The following is an 18,390-nucleotide window of genomic DNA, read 5'->3' on the forward strand; positions in this document are numbered from 1 at the left end:
TATATATATATATATATGTGTGTGTGTGTGTGTGTGTGTGTGTGTGTGTGTGTGTGTGTGTGTGTGTGTGTGTGTGTGTGTGTGTGTGTGTGTGTGTGTGCTGTATATATTCGACGTCAGGTTGAAGCATATTGGCGGACGGAGGGTTTAGTCACATACTATTTTAAATACAACAAATATTCTAACTTCTTAGAATTTCTTGAAGAAAATTAAACGGGAACTAATTCTCACGGCGTAAGTAAATAAACTTACTTCCGTTTTTAAAGCAACCGGTCCGGTGTTGACTAATAATTATTGAAAATAAATTATATTAAATATAAATTAAATAAAAATTAAATTAAATAAATCAACTTTGGATAATATTTCTAAATAATTCTATCGCAACAAAAAGTAATAACATGGAGCTAATTATTAAAATACAATTTCCTAAATGTAATATGCAAAAAAGTTACTTCTTGAATGTAGATTTTCTTTGAATAAATTATATGGATAGAACTCATGCTGGAAAGAAAGTGTGTAAATGTCCGTTTCCAGTATGAAAATTAATTTGTATAGCTGTGTATGTTTGTATTATTGAGCAAACAAACTGACAGAAATACAACTTTATTATAATATTCATATTTATAAATACACAATAAGTAATAAATGCTTTCTTTTTTTCTATTTCAGGTGGAACAAACCAATAAAATTTTCAAGTCTTCGAAGAGAAAAATAATCGATTCTTTTTATAACAACAAAAATCGTAAAATCCAAAATGGCTGAACCAATGGCCGAACTCTTTTTTGTGCCAAAACTACATTTCGATTCTAAAAATGTCCTGTGGCGTACATTATTTGCTGAAGTACTAAGCTTTCTTGAACTGACAAGTCAAAAAGACTTAGAAAAAGAAGCAAAGAATTTAAATTAAAAGAGAAAGAAAGGGGGGATCGAAAAGGCGTTTTAAAAAACGTTAATAAAGAAAAAAAAGACAGAAACAATGTAATCAGATTAGCTATTAACAATCTTTGCAAATTTAATTTGTGATATTTCAGATCTTGTCTTATGATCGGAGAACTTCACACCATGACCCAAAGACATGACTGGCAGAGAGGGTGGTCAGTTGGAGAGGACGGTGCTTCAGGGCACCTCAACTGACCTTCATATTCAATTGTACAACTTCTCAAACATGCAGACAAACAGCGATAGTGACGCGCACACACACGTAAATGAAAGTATATACAATGAATGCCTGAATATCCACGCATACACGCACACAGCGATACATAGGTACATACACTCACACGCAGTAAATTATAAGTTTTATGCGTATACTAATGATGGGACGATTCTAATATTTTCCCGATTCTGATACAATTCCCGATTCCAATATAATTACCTATTTCGATTCCGATTCCGTTTAAATTTATAAATATAGAGTTGGTTTTTTGTTTTGTTTTTTGTTGGAAGCGGAGGTCGGATCATCGGCAAAATCATATATTTATTGGTATAATTTATAGATTTTAGTTTTACTGGTAGTTTAAAAATCAATAAATATTTATCATCTCGTTATTAATACGAGCCGAGGAAAAGCCGAGCTGAAGAAAAATTAAGTTTTAAACAAAAATAAAGAAATAAAGCAATAAAATTAATCGTTTTTGGCATCGGAAAATAGACATTTGTCCGATTCCGATACCCAAAAAAGTTTCGAGTTTTCGATTCTGATTAATCGTCCTAACACTAGTATATACATAGACTTTCTCCCCTATATCATCTTATATCTCTCCTTCTTTCGCACACACATTGTTGTGTACAGACAACTAAACAGGAACATTCATGTACACGCATAATACACACACAAACACCTGCTCATATACACACTTGCTTCGCATACAAATACATACACAGGCTCTTTTTTAACACAAACACATACGCATGCTAACACACACACGCAACACACACACACACACACACACACACACACACATATATATATATATATATATATATATATATATATATATATACACGTGTAGACGGGCATACTCTGTCGTGCTTACGTACGACAGAGTATATCAACAAAATGGCAAAGTATGCCCGTTCACGCGTGTATATGTGTGTGTGTTCAGTTTTTGTGTGTTGAGTATTAGTATGTGTATGTGTTTGTGTTATAAAAAGACCGTGTATATATTTGAATACGAAGCAACTTTGTATATGAGCAGGTATTTGTGTGTGTATTATTGCGTGTGCATGATACACAATAAAGTACAATTAAGCACAAACATATACAACTACAGGCACTAATATTAGCTATATGCGTAAGTACACGGACTGAGGCAAAGCAAAAGAAACTGGAAACCACTTACAAAAACAAAGAAAAGAAAAATATGTTTCTACTTAAAGTAAATGGCCGCATTTTTAAACATCAGATTTCTTTTTTCGGGATTTTTTTTTTTTTTTTTTACTTTCTCCGTCTTTTCTTTCCCCGATCTTTTTTCTCTCCATCTTTTGTTTCTTCATATTTTATAGTATTCATCATCCTCTCTTCATCTCTTTTCCCTACATCATTTCTCTCCCCATCTTTTCTCTCTTCATCTATTTTTTCGTTATAGTTTTCTTCCTTCATCTTTCTCTCTCAATTTTTTTTTCTTTTTTCAATCTGTTATTCCCTCTTCATTTATTCTCTCTTCATCCTTCCTATCTTCATCTTTCCTATCTTCATCTTTTCTATCTTCATCTTTTTTACTCCCCAATCTTTTCTCTTTATCCATCTTTTCCCTCTTTTTTTCTTTGTTTTCTCCTTCCCTCTTTACACTACACCTTTTCATTTTATTACTCATACTGTTATTGGTTTATATCTATTAATGCTCATGTCTCTTTTGTCCTTAATTAAAAAAAAAGTTATAACATTTGCGTTCTTTAACCATGTTCAATGTCTTATCGTATGTCTTTCTCCCACCAAAAACATGAAACTAAAACATCGAGCTGAAACAATAAATGTACTATAAAAAATGGCATGTGGATATATTGAAGCAGATACGGACTCATAAATCCATAAGGCTATAATAATAATCATTTCTAATATCCCTTAATATTTAAGTGCAAAAGTTGTAGCTGATAACATGAATAGCAACAGTTCTAATCCTCACTGCACATAAGGTCTGCTCACAGAGGGCGCTTTCATAGTATTAATTCACATAATACTTGTAAGCCGTTCCAGCTTTGTTTTAACTACCAGATATTGACATGAAGACAAGGTTTTATCTCTTCTTCTATTTATCTATCCATCTATCTATCTATCTATCTATCTAAATGTATGAGTTTGTTGTTTTATTGGCGAGAACGCTGCTTTTGTGTTCAATATCACTTTCTAAGTGGTGAGGGTTTCCTCCTTCACACACAAATGCCTGCATTACGTTGCCTCTTAGACTAAACGCATTTTTTATTTATATATATTTTTTATGATGTTTTTACATATCTAAACCTTACCTATCAACACATTTTTTGCTAACTCGCAGTCATCAATATAACGCCAGACTACATATAGTGTAGTTGTGTGTTCAATCCTCGCTAAAGTCAAGTTATGATCGATGATTGCTAGTTAGCAAGAAACACATGTCTATAGATAACTTTTATGTACGTAAAACGCCATATTTACTCCGTCTAATCAACAAATTTACGAGGAGGAAAATGTGATGAGTTATTCTTTATTCTTTGTCTTCATATTCTAAGTCATTCGAAATCCTTGTATTTGTAGTTGAATACTAACGTATGTACGATATATGTTCTATATGTTCTTGTAATGAACATTCCCTGTGAAAAATTACTTTTCATTACAATCAAACATCTGCATCTTCGTTAATGAGGGTGATCAGTTTGAAAGATAAAAAGACCATTGTTTCTCTTTATGCTAATATATTGGATTCAAAAAGTGCAGGGACAACTAAATCACACGAGCTACCTTTAGTACTAAGTAAACCACATCAAGGGCGATAACTATAGCTGCAGCTACAAAAGACACTGATATCTTCTTTTACTCTATTTAAATGCGTGTAACATTCTTTGTATCCTTGTTTTCTATAAAAACATAGTTAATATATTTTTCGATAGAAATACGTTTCATTTAATGAAAAAATGTCTTGGCGCTTTCTTTTTACTAACACAAAACAATTTCAAAATGGCTTCCTTGTCAACAATGATTTATGAGCTGATTGGAGATATTTTGTGACAGGGTGAGAAATTTAATGTTGCAAATACTGATTGATATTTTCATTGCAGTTTTACCCCAAACAAGGCACAGTGCCAGTTTGGTGTAGGTGGCTACTATCTGGAACATAACTTGCAGAGGTACTATGTAGGGAATTGAGTAGCAAGATGTATGATTATATTACACTTGAACTTCTGCATGTCAGTCCAGTCAGGGAAGCAGGAACCCGGAAGAGAATTCTAAAGTCTATCAGTCCTAAGGAAGAAACTATTAGAGAAGAATGCTTTCTCATATCTGGAGATTTCTAGTGTGTAGGGGTGGGATTTTGCTGCTAGGGGTTTATCGGGAGTCTTTACGTTGAGGGGATACAAGGGCTACCATTAAAATACTTGTAATCATATTCAATGTCTTATCGTATGCCTTTTCTCGGCTAAAAATATGAAACCAAAACATTGAGCTGAAACAAGAAAACTAAAAAAATGACATGTGGATATATTGAAGCAGATACGTAAGAGGGGTGCAACAGAGGTTGAAACCTAGTTGACAGTGTGGGGCCTATTAGGTTAGCGAATCTCTTTGGAATCGTGTCTAATTAAGTTAAATCAAGCTATACTTCAAATAAGTCGGTCCTGGATATGACCTTAAACTAGATCCGATGATGAGGCCCCAGCTTGTGGGCTGTAGAGAGTGTGGAGCCACCCTTTAATTGTCATTGTTCCCAGGTCAACTCTGACCCGGAGTTGTAGTGCCTGTTAGGGTCCCAAGTATGGGTTAAATAGAATATATATATATATATATATATATATATATATATATATATATATATATATATATATATATATATATACCCTATTAAAAAATTGTTCTTCAAAATCACTGGATTCGGCATTAAATAACCTGAAAAGTATTTATATGCCGTAAAACAAAAACAAACAAACAATTCAAATAAGTCATATATTTCATATTGGGGTGACTAATTCGAGGCTAATTTCAAAACTGATCTTTGGTTTACATACTTCATAGGTAAGTTAGAAATATATTTTTAAAAATGACCCTTTTACGCTGAGTGATGCATTCTGGTTTTGAATGATTTTTCTACAAATATTTTATTCTACCAAAATTAGTAATTTAATTTTCCGTAAATGTATTTATTCTAAAAAAATAGTTTAATGCTACCTTATAAGTATCCTTACTTAGACAATAAGCTAGTAGGAAAAAGAGACATTTTAAAATTAGCTTTAAATTAGCGTAGATAAAGAGTCATGGTAAATGTTTTATTGAATTAATTATACAAAAACATGAAATATAATGGTTTCATGTGATAATACGTAGTTTTGAAATAGTGCCGAGTGGGATTTTAGATTTATCTAAAGTTTATATTAACCACAAAACTGTTGAAGTAATAAGCTGACTTCTAAAATATGAACCGTAAATTTTTAACACTTCCATAAACAAGTGAAAAGAACGGATTTTGCATCACACTGTTAAGCAAATGGATAAAAATCACTTTTTGATTAATTGAAGGAAGAAAATATTTTTATATAAACATTTATGGTGCTCATTAGTGAGGAAACGATTCCAATATATTTTTCCGATTTTTATACGATTATCGATTTTCTAAATTTCCGATTCCGATACAATTACCGATTCCTATTTCAATTCTTGTAAAATCTCTAAATATTTATCTATAGAGTTGTTTTTCGTTTTCAGATTACCGAAAAAAAATGTAATATATGTGAAAGAAAAAATACATTTCGGGATAATCTTTAGATTTTTAGTTTTGCCGGTAGTTTAATATAATTTTATCATTAGTGCACAATGGAAAATTTAAGTTTTGAAAACAGAAAAAGAAAATAAACGTTTTTGGTATCCAAAAATAGACAGAAAATTTTCTGAGTCCGATAACGATTTCGATGCCACAAGTTCCGATTTTTTTCCATTGCTGATTTCGATTCCGATTCATCGTCCCAATACTAGTATTTGTGCAGTATAAAATCTGTGCTATCGTCGGAATCGTAAAGGCGGTTTACGGGAAACACCGAAAAGTGCCGAAACGTTGAGCCAATGAAATTGCAGTGGTCAACGAAAACGATTAGCCAATTTTAATTGAATTTTTATTTTCTTAAAATTTCATAAAAATTGTCCAATAGGCGATTTCTTGTATTTTCTTTCTAACTAAAAAAAAAACAATGTTTTTTTTCAGTAAATTTTATTATTAAATTATCTTCGTAACAACAGAAATAATATATTTTTTGTCGATAAAATATTTTAATTAATTTTTCATTGAATTATCTTAGTACTGACAGAAATAATATATTTTTCGCTCATTTGTGCGAAAACAAAATCACAGAAATTTCATTCGGCACTTCCGACGTTTTCCGTAAACCATACAGGCGAGACCGACAATAGCATGGCCCTTATTTTATATAAGTATCATATTTATGTGTACGAAGGATAATACGCACAGATATTACTCATTTTGAACTTTGTTTTAATAATATTGCATAAGATTACGTGTAAGTTTCGGTCAGGGTGTGTAAAAAGAAAGAATGTATAAATTAATCAGGGCTAAGAAAACAAAGCCTCGCTTTTCATTTACTATTTTTACGATTAATTTATTTCGCGGATTGCGTAAGAACCAAAGTTTGGTTAATCATATAAAATACACATCGTGCTATTTTTGGAATTTTTCGTGCAGTTTACGTAAAACGCCGAAAGGTGCCAAAAAATGGTGCCGACTCAATGAAATTGCAGCAGTTAATGTCATTTAAAGAAATATTTATTTTTCATGGGAGATTTTTTATTTTAATTTGAATTTTCTTAAAGTATCGTAAAAATTTGCATAATAATAATTCATTGCAGCTTCTTCGTAACAACAACAAAATAATTTTTTTTTTCAATTTTTCATTGAATTATATTCGTCATAACAGAAATAATATTTTTTCATTGAACAAATCGGCATTCGCGTGAATAAAATCACGATATTTTTGTTCATCACTTTCCGGCGTTTTACGTAAACTGTCCTAACCTCTTCCTGTTTTGCATGAGTACCAAAACCTACTAATCAATTATTTTTGGAAATTCAATTCGAAAGTAGAACGTTTTGTCTTAATCGAAACGATTATATTTTATTCTAAGACATTTCTTTAAATTTCTGTATGAAAATTGTTACTTTGTTTTAATTAAAATTAATTGAAACTGCTCTATAATGATTAATTATGATTAATAAATACGAAATATGCATAAATTAAAATATATATTATAACCAGGCAAACATCCAGCATATATATATATATATATATATATATATATATATATATATATATATATATATATATATATATATATATATAAAGCAAAAGTACCCGTCGTTGACTGGATTCAAAGACAAAAACAGCCTACAGAAAATGGACTCTGATTTATTAAAGTATGATGGATTATGAAAAGGAAGGGTTGTAAAGAGATAGCTTCGAATTTGGGGGTATCAAAACCAAAGCAAAATATGATGAAAATAAAAATAAAATACATAAACCCCATAATTTATTATACCATACCTGTTCACACTGAAACACTTATCACAATATTCTGTGGATCTATATTCAAAAACCTTATTAAACTTTGTGACATATTTCCATTCTATGGAGGTCGGGCGCGAACGAACACCCCATAATTTTATTATACCATATTTCTTCAAACTGAAACATAATTATCAAAGTATACTTACGCAGATAGATATGAAAAGCCTTTATTAAAGTTTGTGCCTATTTCCATTCTATGGAGGCCAGGCGCGAATGCAGACCCCCACAATTTTATTATACCATCCCTATTTAAGTTTAAACATACTTATCAAAGTATTATTATGTACATCTATATAAAAGACACTTGTAAACGTTTTTCTTTAATTTTTTAATTTTTTATTTCCATACTTTGTGGACCAGGCGCGTACGCAGACCCCACAATTTTAATGTATCATCATTATGTCAGATCAAACATACCCATTCCTGTGTCTCGATACATCTTCTATCATTATATGTGATCAGTTTTCTATAATAGTCAACCATATAGGAGCCTATTCGTAACCAGACACACACACAGACGTTCAGCTTTATATTATATATATATATATAGTAAGTTATAAAATGTATATGGCGATTAAGCTACACTGAATATTCCGCGTTTCATCCACTTTAGGATTCTTCAGGCTTATGCGCGAATTCTGTGGTTGTTTGCTCTACCTACGTATTGAGCACTTTTGAAGTAAATACTTAAAGCTTACGCATAAATCTATACTTTCGTATATTAATTTATGTGAGTAAATTAAGTAGTTATATATATATATATATATATATATATATATATATATATATATATATATATATATATATGAAGTATATTATATATTATATGTAAGTATAGTAGGAAAGTATGGTTTGAACGAGAGAAAAGTTTATATTTAAACTTTTGTTTATTATTTAATAGTTTTTAAATTTTAAAAAGGTTTGGTGTTTAAATGTTCATAACACATGTTTCGGGCATGTTTGGCTTTTCTTAATTCATAAATGATAAATGATAAATAATAAACGAATTCAAAAAATTAATAGGTATCGATAGCTTCACTTCTTTAATGTGTGTTGTTGTTGTTGTTGTTGTTGTTGTTGTTGTAATAAGTTTATTTAGATTTTGTATACCAGGTTGAGAAACTGACGTGGTCTATCCTTCTCTCGAGGATAGATAGGATTCTCTTAAGCTGTGGTAGGCACGCCATCTAGTGGTGGCGTCACGATAAAAAAACGCCCTTGATAGCCCTTGCGAAGCATCAAATATTCAGCTACCGACAAGATTTGAAGTACACTACAAACACGTGTAGTGAGTTCAATCTCGGCTAAGGCCGCGCTGGATGGATAGATGGATGGATTACTTGTAGAGTGAAATATCCCAATGTTATGTTTTCGCGACAAACCTCTGTATAAAAGAGATTGAAAACATTTAAGTACGATGCTTAATAGGTAATTAAAATTCCCTATTATCGACTCAGCAAAGTCAGTTTAGTTACCAATTTTTCGAATTTACGCTTAAAATCGGAAGTGACGTTTGTATCTACAATGACAATATCTGGCATAACAACACTTATCATTACAGGTAAACCCTGGCCAAATATTCAAAGTAACATAGAAGCCAAAGCCCAAATAAAATCGCTCCAGTATAACTAGCTCAATACTAAAAAAAAAAACGATGATTTTTTTCCTGGATTCTAGCAAAAATTCAGAAAAGAATAAAACTTGTTACATAATTAAGTGATTAATTGGTTAGAAAAAAGTGTTTTCAGTGCTTTACTAATTCAACGTTTGAGAGATAGAGGACACTCTTGATTTAAGACTTGGATATATATATATATATATATATATATATATATATATATATATATATATATATATATATATATATATATATATTAAAAAAAACAATGTCTTACCTGTCATGCTATCAAGTTTCATAATAATCTATGGAAATGTAAAAGAAATTATATAAAAAATTATATACAAGATACATCTGGAGAAGGTCGGAATTTACACCGACCGAAATGTTGTGAAAATAGTATTAATATAAGAACGGTAGTTCGAAGAAGACAAATTATTGTTTCCGTAAAATTTGCTAACTTCTTTTTTTTTATCACCATAAGAAGTAATTATTTTTTTTTTTACTCTTGTTCGCGCCAAACACTGCATGTTACTATTTGGACTTAAGGGGTTACTATTTGGGACCACACGAAAGTATGAAAGGAAATGTGCGAGATGTTGATTTACATTACATTTAAACGTCTACATGTTAGTACAGTTAGGCAAGCAGGAAACGTGCAGGGAATTCCAAAGTCTACCGATTTGGGGTACAAGAAGGTCAGAGATGACATCGACTGAAATGTTGCAAAAATAAACTCAAGATGGGAACAGTAGTCCAAATAACTCGAAATACGAATTATGAATCTTCATCTCAATAATTCAGAAACAATTCAGTTTTTTTTTTTTTTTTTTTTTTTTTTACAAAGGCATCACCACATTATCAAGGCCCAGAGGCCACTCAAGGATAAGGGTTAAAGAGTGTACAGTAGAAGTTGGTCAATAAAGTAATCATTAGTAATGAAAATTTGGTAAATTTAATAACTTATATGGAACGGCTCATCAAGAACTTATTTACTTTAGACTTGAACAAAACCATATTGTAGTCAGCCGGAAAGCAGGAAAACGGAAGACAATTCCACAGGCGTGCAGTTCTAAGAAAGAAGCTTTGTTCATGGAATCTACGTTTAGGTTTAGGCACAGATAAAGAGTGGGGGAAATTATTGATAGTGTTTACAGCTAGACGAGTGTTTCTTGTGAAAGTTTGGCGAGGGGGGACCATAGATTGAAGCTCAGTTGAACACTTTCCATGAAAATAACGATACATCAGAGACAAACTCGCAACATCTCTTCTGTGAGATAGAGGTTGCAAGGAGGAGAAAAGGACATCTCCTACGAGGCTACGAAGTCTATTTTGAACTCTATCAAGGCAGGACAAGTTCTTTCTAGCAGCTCCTGCCCAGATGTGGCAACAGTATTCCATCCTTGGACGTACCTGGCTCTTATATAGATAGAGAATAGCATCAGCAGTGAGATATCTACTGGATCGATAGAAAGATCCCACCATTTTTCCAGCGGCCTTGGCAACAGATTTGATATACGTGTTCCATTTAAGATCAGGAGTAATGGTCAAGCCCAGAAGCTTGTCAAAACTTGAGGCCTCCTGAAGACGAGAGCCATTCATTTCAATTGATGACAAATGTGGATTAGAATGTTGATGATGTAAAGAGAGAAGCTTGGTTTTAGATGCATTAAAAGTAACCAGCCACTCCTTTCCCCATTGTACTACGTGCTCAAGATCAGAGGAGAGAGAATTGGAGAGAACTTGCTCGTTTACTGTCTTAGATGTGGTACCATAAATGGTAGTGTCGTCAGCATAAATGTCTACAAATGATGTAAGGATATGATTTGGAAGATCATTAATGTAGATCAGGAAAAGAGTTGGGCCCAGGATGGATCCCTGAGGGACACCGGCATTAATATTGTGAGCTTCTGATTTTTGCCCCTCAACTACTACTCTTATGAATCTATCAGAAAGAAATGATTTAATAATTGAGAAGACTTTTCCAGCTATACCATAGCTAGCGATCTTATGAAGTAAACCTTTATGCCATACCCTATCAAAGGCTTTAGATATGTCAAGAGCAATTGCCCTAGAAAGATTGCCACCGTCGAGAGATTTGCTAATCCTATGCGATATAACTGTAAGGACATCTGCTGTAGATCTAGCAGAACGGAAACCATATTGAGTGTCACTAAGAAGGTTATTTTTGTTGAGATGTTTGATTACTTCTGTATTTAATACAGATTCTAGCAACTTACTCATGACGCACAGGAGACTTATTGGCCTGTACTGAGAGGGGGATGAGCGATCACCTGAATTCTTAAATACAGGGCATACTGATGAGATTTTCCAGGGAGATGGGAAACTATTCTCCTTAAGACAACGTTTAAACAGTTTTGTAAGTATGGGCGCTAGTTCAGGCTATTTAAGAAATTCATTTTTTTTAATTTGCATGAGAGACTCCATTTTTAAATAAGGGTTAACAATCATCATTGGTTTGCTTTTTCGTCGCTAGGTGTCGTGCTTCTTGATATTTATATATAAATTAACTAACAAAATGGCGTCATTTGAAGCATTAAATTTCTTAAATAATTTAAAAGAAAACAACTGAATCGTTCTGTAAAATTTCGTTACCTTTTTTTTTTTTCACCATAACAAGTCAGTATTTCATAAAATAATCTTATTTGGCATATTTTTTATTTAGCGATTTTTTTCATTTGCCGTATGTTTTTACCGATTTTTTTTTATTTAGCTATTCTTTATTTAGCGTATTTTTTATTTTCCTATTTTTATTTAGCGTATTTTTTATTTACCTATTTTTTATATAGCGTATTTTTATTTACCTATTTTTTTGGTTAGCATATTATTTCATTTGCTTATTTTTTTTATTTAGCGCATGTTTTATTTTCCTAGTTTTTAATTAGTGTACTTTTTATTTACTTATTTTTTATTTAGCGTATTTTTTATTTGCCTTTGTTTTATACTTAGCATATTTTTATTTACCTAGTTTTTGTTTAGCGTATTATTTTATTTGCCTATGTTTTTTAGCGTATTTTTATTTAGCTATTTTTTATTTAGCGTATTATTTAATTTAGCTATTTTTTCACCTGTTCACCTGGAGTACCGTAAAGTGTTATGTAAATAAGCACTTCTGTTTTAAATGCATTTTAAATGTTTACCTTTTTCTTTAGATTTACTCTAATAATGGTAACATTGATGAATCGAAGACATTTTTTATCGTATAAATAACTTGGTATCCTCACTTTTCTAATATTGATAGAAAAAAAATACCCAAGAATGATTTTCGATATTCAAATATCTAAAATTAAAATCCATTTTTTTATTAACGCACAATAATAAGACATTTGTGCAGAAAACACTACGATCTATGTGTAATCAGGCTCGGCTACTCATTGAGATTTTTTTCCCGGGTATAAAATACTCTGAACGACATTCATAAAGCTGTCAGATATGTTGCCAGACTTATCAAGAATATTGATTCCAACATAGCAAATAGCCTTGATAACATTCCAATCATAGTGGTCAAAAACAGAACTAGCTTCTATACTTATATAGCTCTTTAAACGTTTTCATAGGGGGAGATGTTTCCCAACATCTTGGGAACCCTTAACAGTCTATCCAGTATTTAAAAACACGGGGAATCAGTCCTCTGCATGAATGATGAATCAGTGTCCTGTGCGCCATGAGTAGTTGTTTGAGTGTGTTATAGAGAAGTTTTCAACCACCTAAGTAAAAAAACAACCAACTCAGTGACAAGTAATATGGTTTCCGTTCTGAGATATCAACAGCTGATGTGATGGCGGTAATATCACACAAGATAAGTTAATATATTCACGGTGGCCTCGTTTCTAAGTGAATAGTTCTTGACGTATCTAAGACGTTTGATAGGGTTTGGCAAACACAAGATTTTTAGCTATAGAATAGATAAAATAAAGTTTTCGCAACCTTCAAATCCTTTTTTTTCTGCAAGGTTTATTAAATTAGTTGTTTATGGACAGAAATTCGAGGATCACAGTAATAACGTTGGCATGCTTCAAGGGTCCATCGTTGGCCCAATTGTCTTCCTAATCTTCATCAACAATCGCATAAATCATATTCTAAGATCATTCATCGACATCTATACAGACAACACTACCATATATGGCAACACTGCAAAGACCAACATCTTTCTGATTGTCTCTTTTCTCACGTTTAGCGAGTAATACAATGGAGTAAAAAATGGCTAATTACCTTTTAATGCATCCGAAGCTAAATATTTATCTTTTCGCCAACTGCGATCTGATCCCCACTTGACCCTAATTGAAATGAACGGCTTTCGTCTTGAGAAAGCAACCTGCCTCAACAAACTTCTAGAACTGACCTTCACTCCTGACCTGAAATGAAAGACTTGCATCAGATATGTTGCCAAAGCCGTTGGAAAAAATGTTGGATCATTCTACCGCTCCAGAATTATCTCACTCCCAATACAATCCTCAACTTGTGCAATGGACAAATACGTTCTAAGATGGAGTACTGTTGCCACATCTGGAGAGGAGCTCCCTAAAGTACTCTTTCCTGCCTTGACAGGATATAAAATCGTCTTCGAAATTTAATGGGCGCAGACCTTTTTTGTCTCTCTACTTCATCTTTCTTACAGAAGAGACTATCGAGTCTGTCACTGCTCTCTGATTACTTTCGTGATAGGTGCTTGACTGAGCGTCAATCTTTGTCATCCTCTTTAAACCATTTGCAACAAATACTCGACTTACTTAACAAATGTCAACAACAACTGTCAATAATTTTTCTTTCTCTCTATCCGTGTCTAAAACTAAACGAAAGTTTCATGAGCCAAGTTTCTTTCCTAGAACTGTCTGTCTGTGGAACACACTACAGTCGGACTGCTTCCCAGTTGTCTATAACATAGTCATTTTCAAGTATAACGCAAGTTATTTTTGATCCATCCTCTTAATAAACTATACCCAAGATCCACCATTACTGATCATCGTCATGTTAGCCCACTGTCTACCTGACACTCATTAACCTTTATCCTCAAATGGCATCTGGGCCTTGATAAGCGGTGACCTAAGTAAATAAATATGAGATCAAGAAAGAAACGTTAAACGCATACATATATGTCCCTCTCCTGTACATAAACGCTCTTGAATTTGGACACCAGCTTTGCCTTCTATTGCTTGAATCATTTATTAATTGACGATGAAGCAAGTAAATTCTCCCAATCTGCTGTTCATGAAAAAATGTTGAAGCCAAATAATACATTTCAGTGTTTTAACAAAAATGAATTTCAAAATTTGTATCTTAAAACTCCCACTTTGCTATGCTCTTATTAGCATGACTAATTTAAATAAGAGAGCACACAAGATGTATGTTTCATGGGGGCAATATTGGCACTTTAGTAGTGTTCATGATAGATTTGGAGATTTTATTTTGAATCTAGCTAGTGAAATTTGGATCTAGTAGTTAGCGTATTTTTTTCCTTGCAATTTTGTTAAGCAACCACACAACCAAAATTCCGGATTTCACTTAATCTAGTTTCCGCATTAATTTCCTATCTAGTCATGATATGAGACTATTTCCTCGGCTGTTTTTCATTCATGGTATTTGCAGAACAGTAATAATATTACATTTCAATAAAAATTTAATTGTTTTAAAATATAATTGGATGCCACGACTCTATAAACGATCCAACATAAATCTATAAATTTTTTGTTAAACTTTAAATTTCTGGAAAATTTAGTTGCTAGACTTTTTAATTTCTAGAAATAAAATTTCTAGAATTTTTAATTTCTAGACATTTTAATGCTTAGAATTTTTTATTTCCTAGAATTTTTAATTTCGAGAAATAATAATTTCTAGAATTTTTTATTTCTAGAATTAATTTTAAGAATTTTTACTTTTAAGAAGTTTTTATTTCTAGATATTTTCATTTCTAGGAATCTTAAGTTATTCGGGCAGAACTCGTTAATAAATTACGCACTTTGTATATTTTTGCATATCATTTAACTTTAATACATAGATAATTCTATGAAAATAAAAAAAAATTGTAGAAAACACAAGCTATTATGTACATTCGTAATAGTTTATATATTGTATAAGAAGTTCAAATATAACAATTTATGAAGATTTATTTCTTGTCATCTAGCGGGGTTTTGAAAATCTAAGTTTTCAACAGCGTTAGGAACGCTAATTATAGCTTGTAGATCTGTTACGTTGTGGGAGAGTATAAGGTCTATATATAAGGGAGTATAAGGTCTATATATGACGGGGTATAATGTCTATATGTGTGTGTGTGTGTGTGTGTGTGTGTGTGTGTGTGTGTGTGTGTGTGTGTGTGTGTGTGTGTGTGTGTGTGTGTGTGTGTGTGTAAGGCGCTGTATATAAAGTGCGTTGGGTATATGATGAGTTGTGTATATAATGAAGTTTCTTCGTGTCACCTAGCTTTCATAAATCTTTGTGGATGTGTGTGTGGCATGGGTTACAGGACATTTACAATACAGATGATACAAAGGAGACGGAGCACAGTTCTGGATGGTTGTGTATCTTGCCAATAAAGAAATCATACCTTTGTTCATTTGGATCTTGGTTAATGAATCTGCCGAAAGCTAAAATGAACATTTCTTACAAAGGAATGACTAGAAGTCTTTGGTTATATTTTTAGACATGTTTTATTTCACTATGTTTTCTTGCTGGAAGATTGCACGCTTGTCTTAGACTCTGCTTCACCCCACCCATACAGGGCCATTATAGGCCTTGTCTCCAACACTATCTTCGTCTGTCTAGCCCTCTCTCTCTCTCTCTGTCTCTCTCTGTCTCTCTCTCTCTCTAGATTTGCTCCTCTAACTCCTAACTCTGTATATATATATGTAACTATTCATCTGTGTTTACGTCACTCGACAACACAAAGACCAGCATGTGATCTTCGGTCACGTTTTCTGGCCACATTTATTGTTTAGTATTTTAACACTAAACTCCAAAGGCCGCATTCCTTCCTTGATTGTTTCTAAATATTTAACTAAACTTTTCTTCTCACAATAAGATTCTCTCTACATACCTTTTTTCTACATAACAGTTACAAAACAATAATAATTAATATTGTCTAACATTTTTCTTTTTTAATAATAATAGTCGATGTTCTAAATCGACTATCAGCAAGGACACCCGATTTGTCCCAGCATAAAATAACAGATTCACATTTTTTAATTATTCTCTTTTTTTATAGAAACTACATCCCAAAGTAACACTGCGGCATTGATATTGCTGTAAACTAAACTAAAAAAAACAACAGGATAATATAATGCAAACAAAATAACTTTCAAGGTGTAAGGAGAGTGCTGTAGTTTGCTTGAAGCATTTTTCGTAGTGTACAAGGGAGTTGTGTTTGAATGCTGTGACAATGCGGTTTTGAAGCTAAATATCGTTGCCTACGAGACAAGGCAAATAAAATAATGACACTATTGAAAGATTTCAATAATTTTCAATTATAACTCATTTACTATCAATAATTTGCCCAACTCTTTATCTGTGCCTAAACCTAAACGTAGATTCCATGAACAAAGATTCTTTCTAAGAACTGCACACTTGTTGAACTCCCTTCCGATTACCTGTTTTCCAGCTGACTACAACATCGCCGTCTTCAAGTCTAATATAAACAAATTCTTGATGAGCCGTACCTCTTAAGTAATCCAATTTACCAAATTTACACTTCTAACGATTACTATGATATTGTCCTTTTGACCACTGTATACTCATTAACCATTATCCTCGAGTGGCATCTGTGCCTTGATAAGTGGTGATTTCTTTGTAAAAAAATGCATTGAACCAGGATGGTATCCTGGTGTTATGTTATTTGAATGTTCGAGGTAAAACTCATCCTCAGAAAGAAGAATGAAAAGTTTTTAAATATTACAACCACTTCGTGGAGGTGTGCATACCCGGAACCAAACATAACACCTCGACATCATCCTGGTTCGCTACATGTTGGTAAATATATAAGCCATAATCGACAATTATTGAAATCTTTCAAAGTTGTAACCATTCTTTTTATCTTGTCTCGGACAGAAATTTTAAAGTGTTTACCATATGAAAAAATATTGACTTGTGTCGTGGATTTATATATACTAAGACGCCATAATTTTGGCTTCAAATATTAAAATATTTACGACGAATTACTAATTACAACTTCCAGTTTAGCAGTAAACGATACAAAGAGCAACTACAGATACAAAACATATAATAAAACATTTTATAAAATATTTTATAATAAAATATTATATAAAATATTGTCCATATTTAAACATAAAACAATAGTCCATCTTGTTTGTTTTTACGAACGCGGAATTCTAAGTAAACTGCTTAGTATTACCAATCTTTTTAATTACGTTATAATGACCATTAAAATATGGAATTTAAGTTTTATATATAGATTTGATGTCTATCTGCTATCAGAACTACGTCCCAATTCAGAGCTTCTATCCAAATGTATTACTTTAAGTGAGAATTTTTTTTTCCCCCAGAAATATTATTTTGTAATCCAGATGCCTTTTAAATATTTTTTCTTTGAAAATATAAGATGTTGTTTTTTTTAAGTTGTTTTTTATGTAAAAACAAAAAAGAATGTGAGCTTTGTATCGGGAAGTGTTGTTTTTTTTTTGTTTTGTTTTTTTATCTTTAATAAATGTAAGTTTAAAGTACACAACTGAATGTAAAAATGTAAATAAATTAAATAAAATGAAATTTACGTGTATTTTGATTTTTGTATAAATTATATTGTATGAATTATTTTGTACAAATTATTTTGTATGAATTATTTTGTATGAATTATTTTGTATGAATTATTTTATACAAATTATTTTGTATTAATTATTTTGTACAAATTATTTTGTACAAATTATTCTGTACAAATTATTTTGTGCAAATTATTTTGTATAAATTATTTTGTATAAATTATTTTGTACAAATTATTTTGTACAAATTATTTTGTACAAATTATTTTGTACAAATTATTTTGTATG

At 31.8% G+C, this 18,390-nt stretch overlaps 1 protein-coding gene and 1 long non-coding RNA gene across 2 annotated transcripts in view; both read left to right on the forward strand.

Annotated features, from left to right (window-relative positions):
* LOC145276711 (ADAMTS-like protein 3) overlaps positions 1–1,615 on the forward strand; it is a 583,334-nt gene extending 581,719 nt beyond the window's left edge. The window contains exon 16 of the mRNA XM_080127906.1: positions 670–1,615. Within this exon, the coding sequence (XP_079984032.1) occupies positions 670–686 (17 nt within the window). The 3' untranslated portion in view covers positions 687–1,615. The remainder of the gene's footprint in view (positions 1–669) is intronic.
* Positions 1,616–9,716: 8,101 nt separating this feature from the next.
* LOC145276712 (uncharacterized) lies at positions 9,717–18,122 on the forward strand. Its single transcript, XR_013867998.1, has 2 exons — positions 9,717–10,193; positions 11,782–18,122. It is a non-coding gene; the product is annotated as an uncharacterized LOC145276712 (long non-coding RNA).
* The last annotated feature ends 268 nt before the right edge of the window (positions 18,123–18,390 follow it).

This window comes from Euprymna scolopes, chromosome 5 (assembly GCF_053919585.1).
Source record: "Euprymna scolopes isolate OS-2025 chromosome 5, ASM5391958v1, whole genome shotgun sequence".
In the NCBI taxonomy this organism is placed as follows: Eukaryota; Metazoa; Mollusca; class Cephalopoda; order Sepiida; family Sepiolidae; genus Euprymna; species Euprymna scolopes.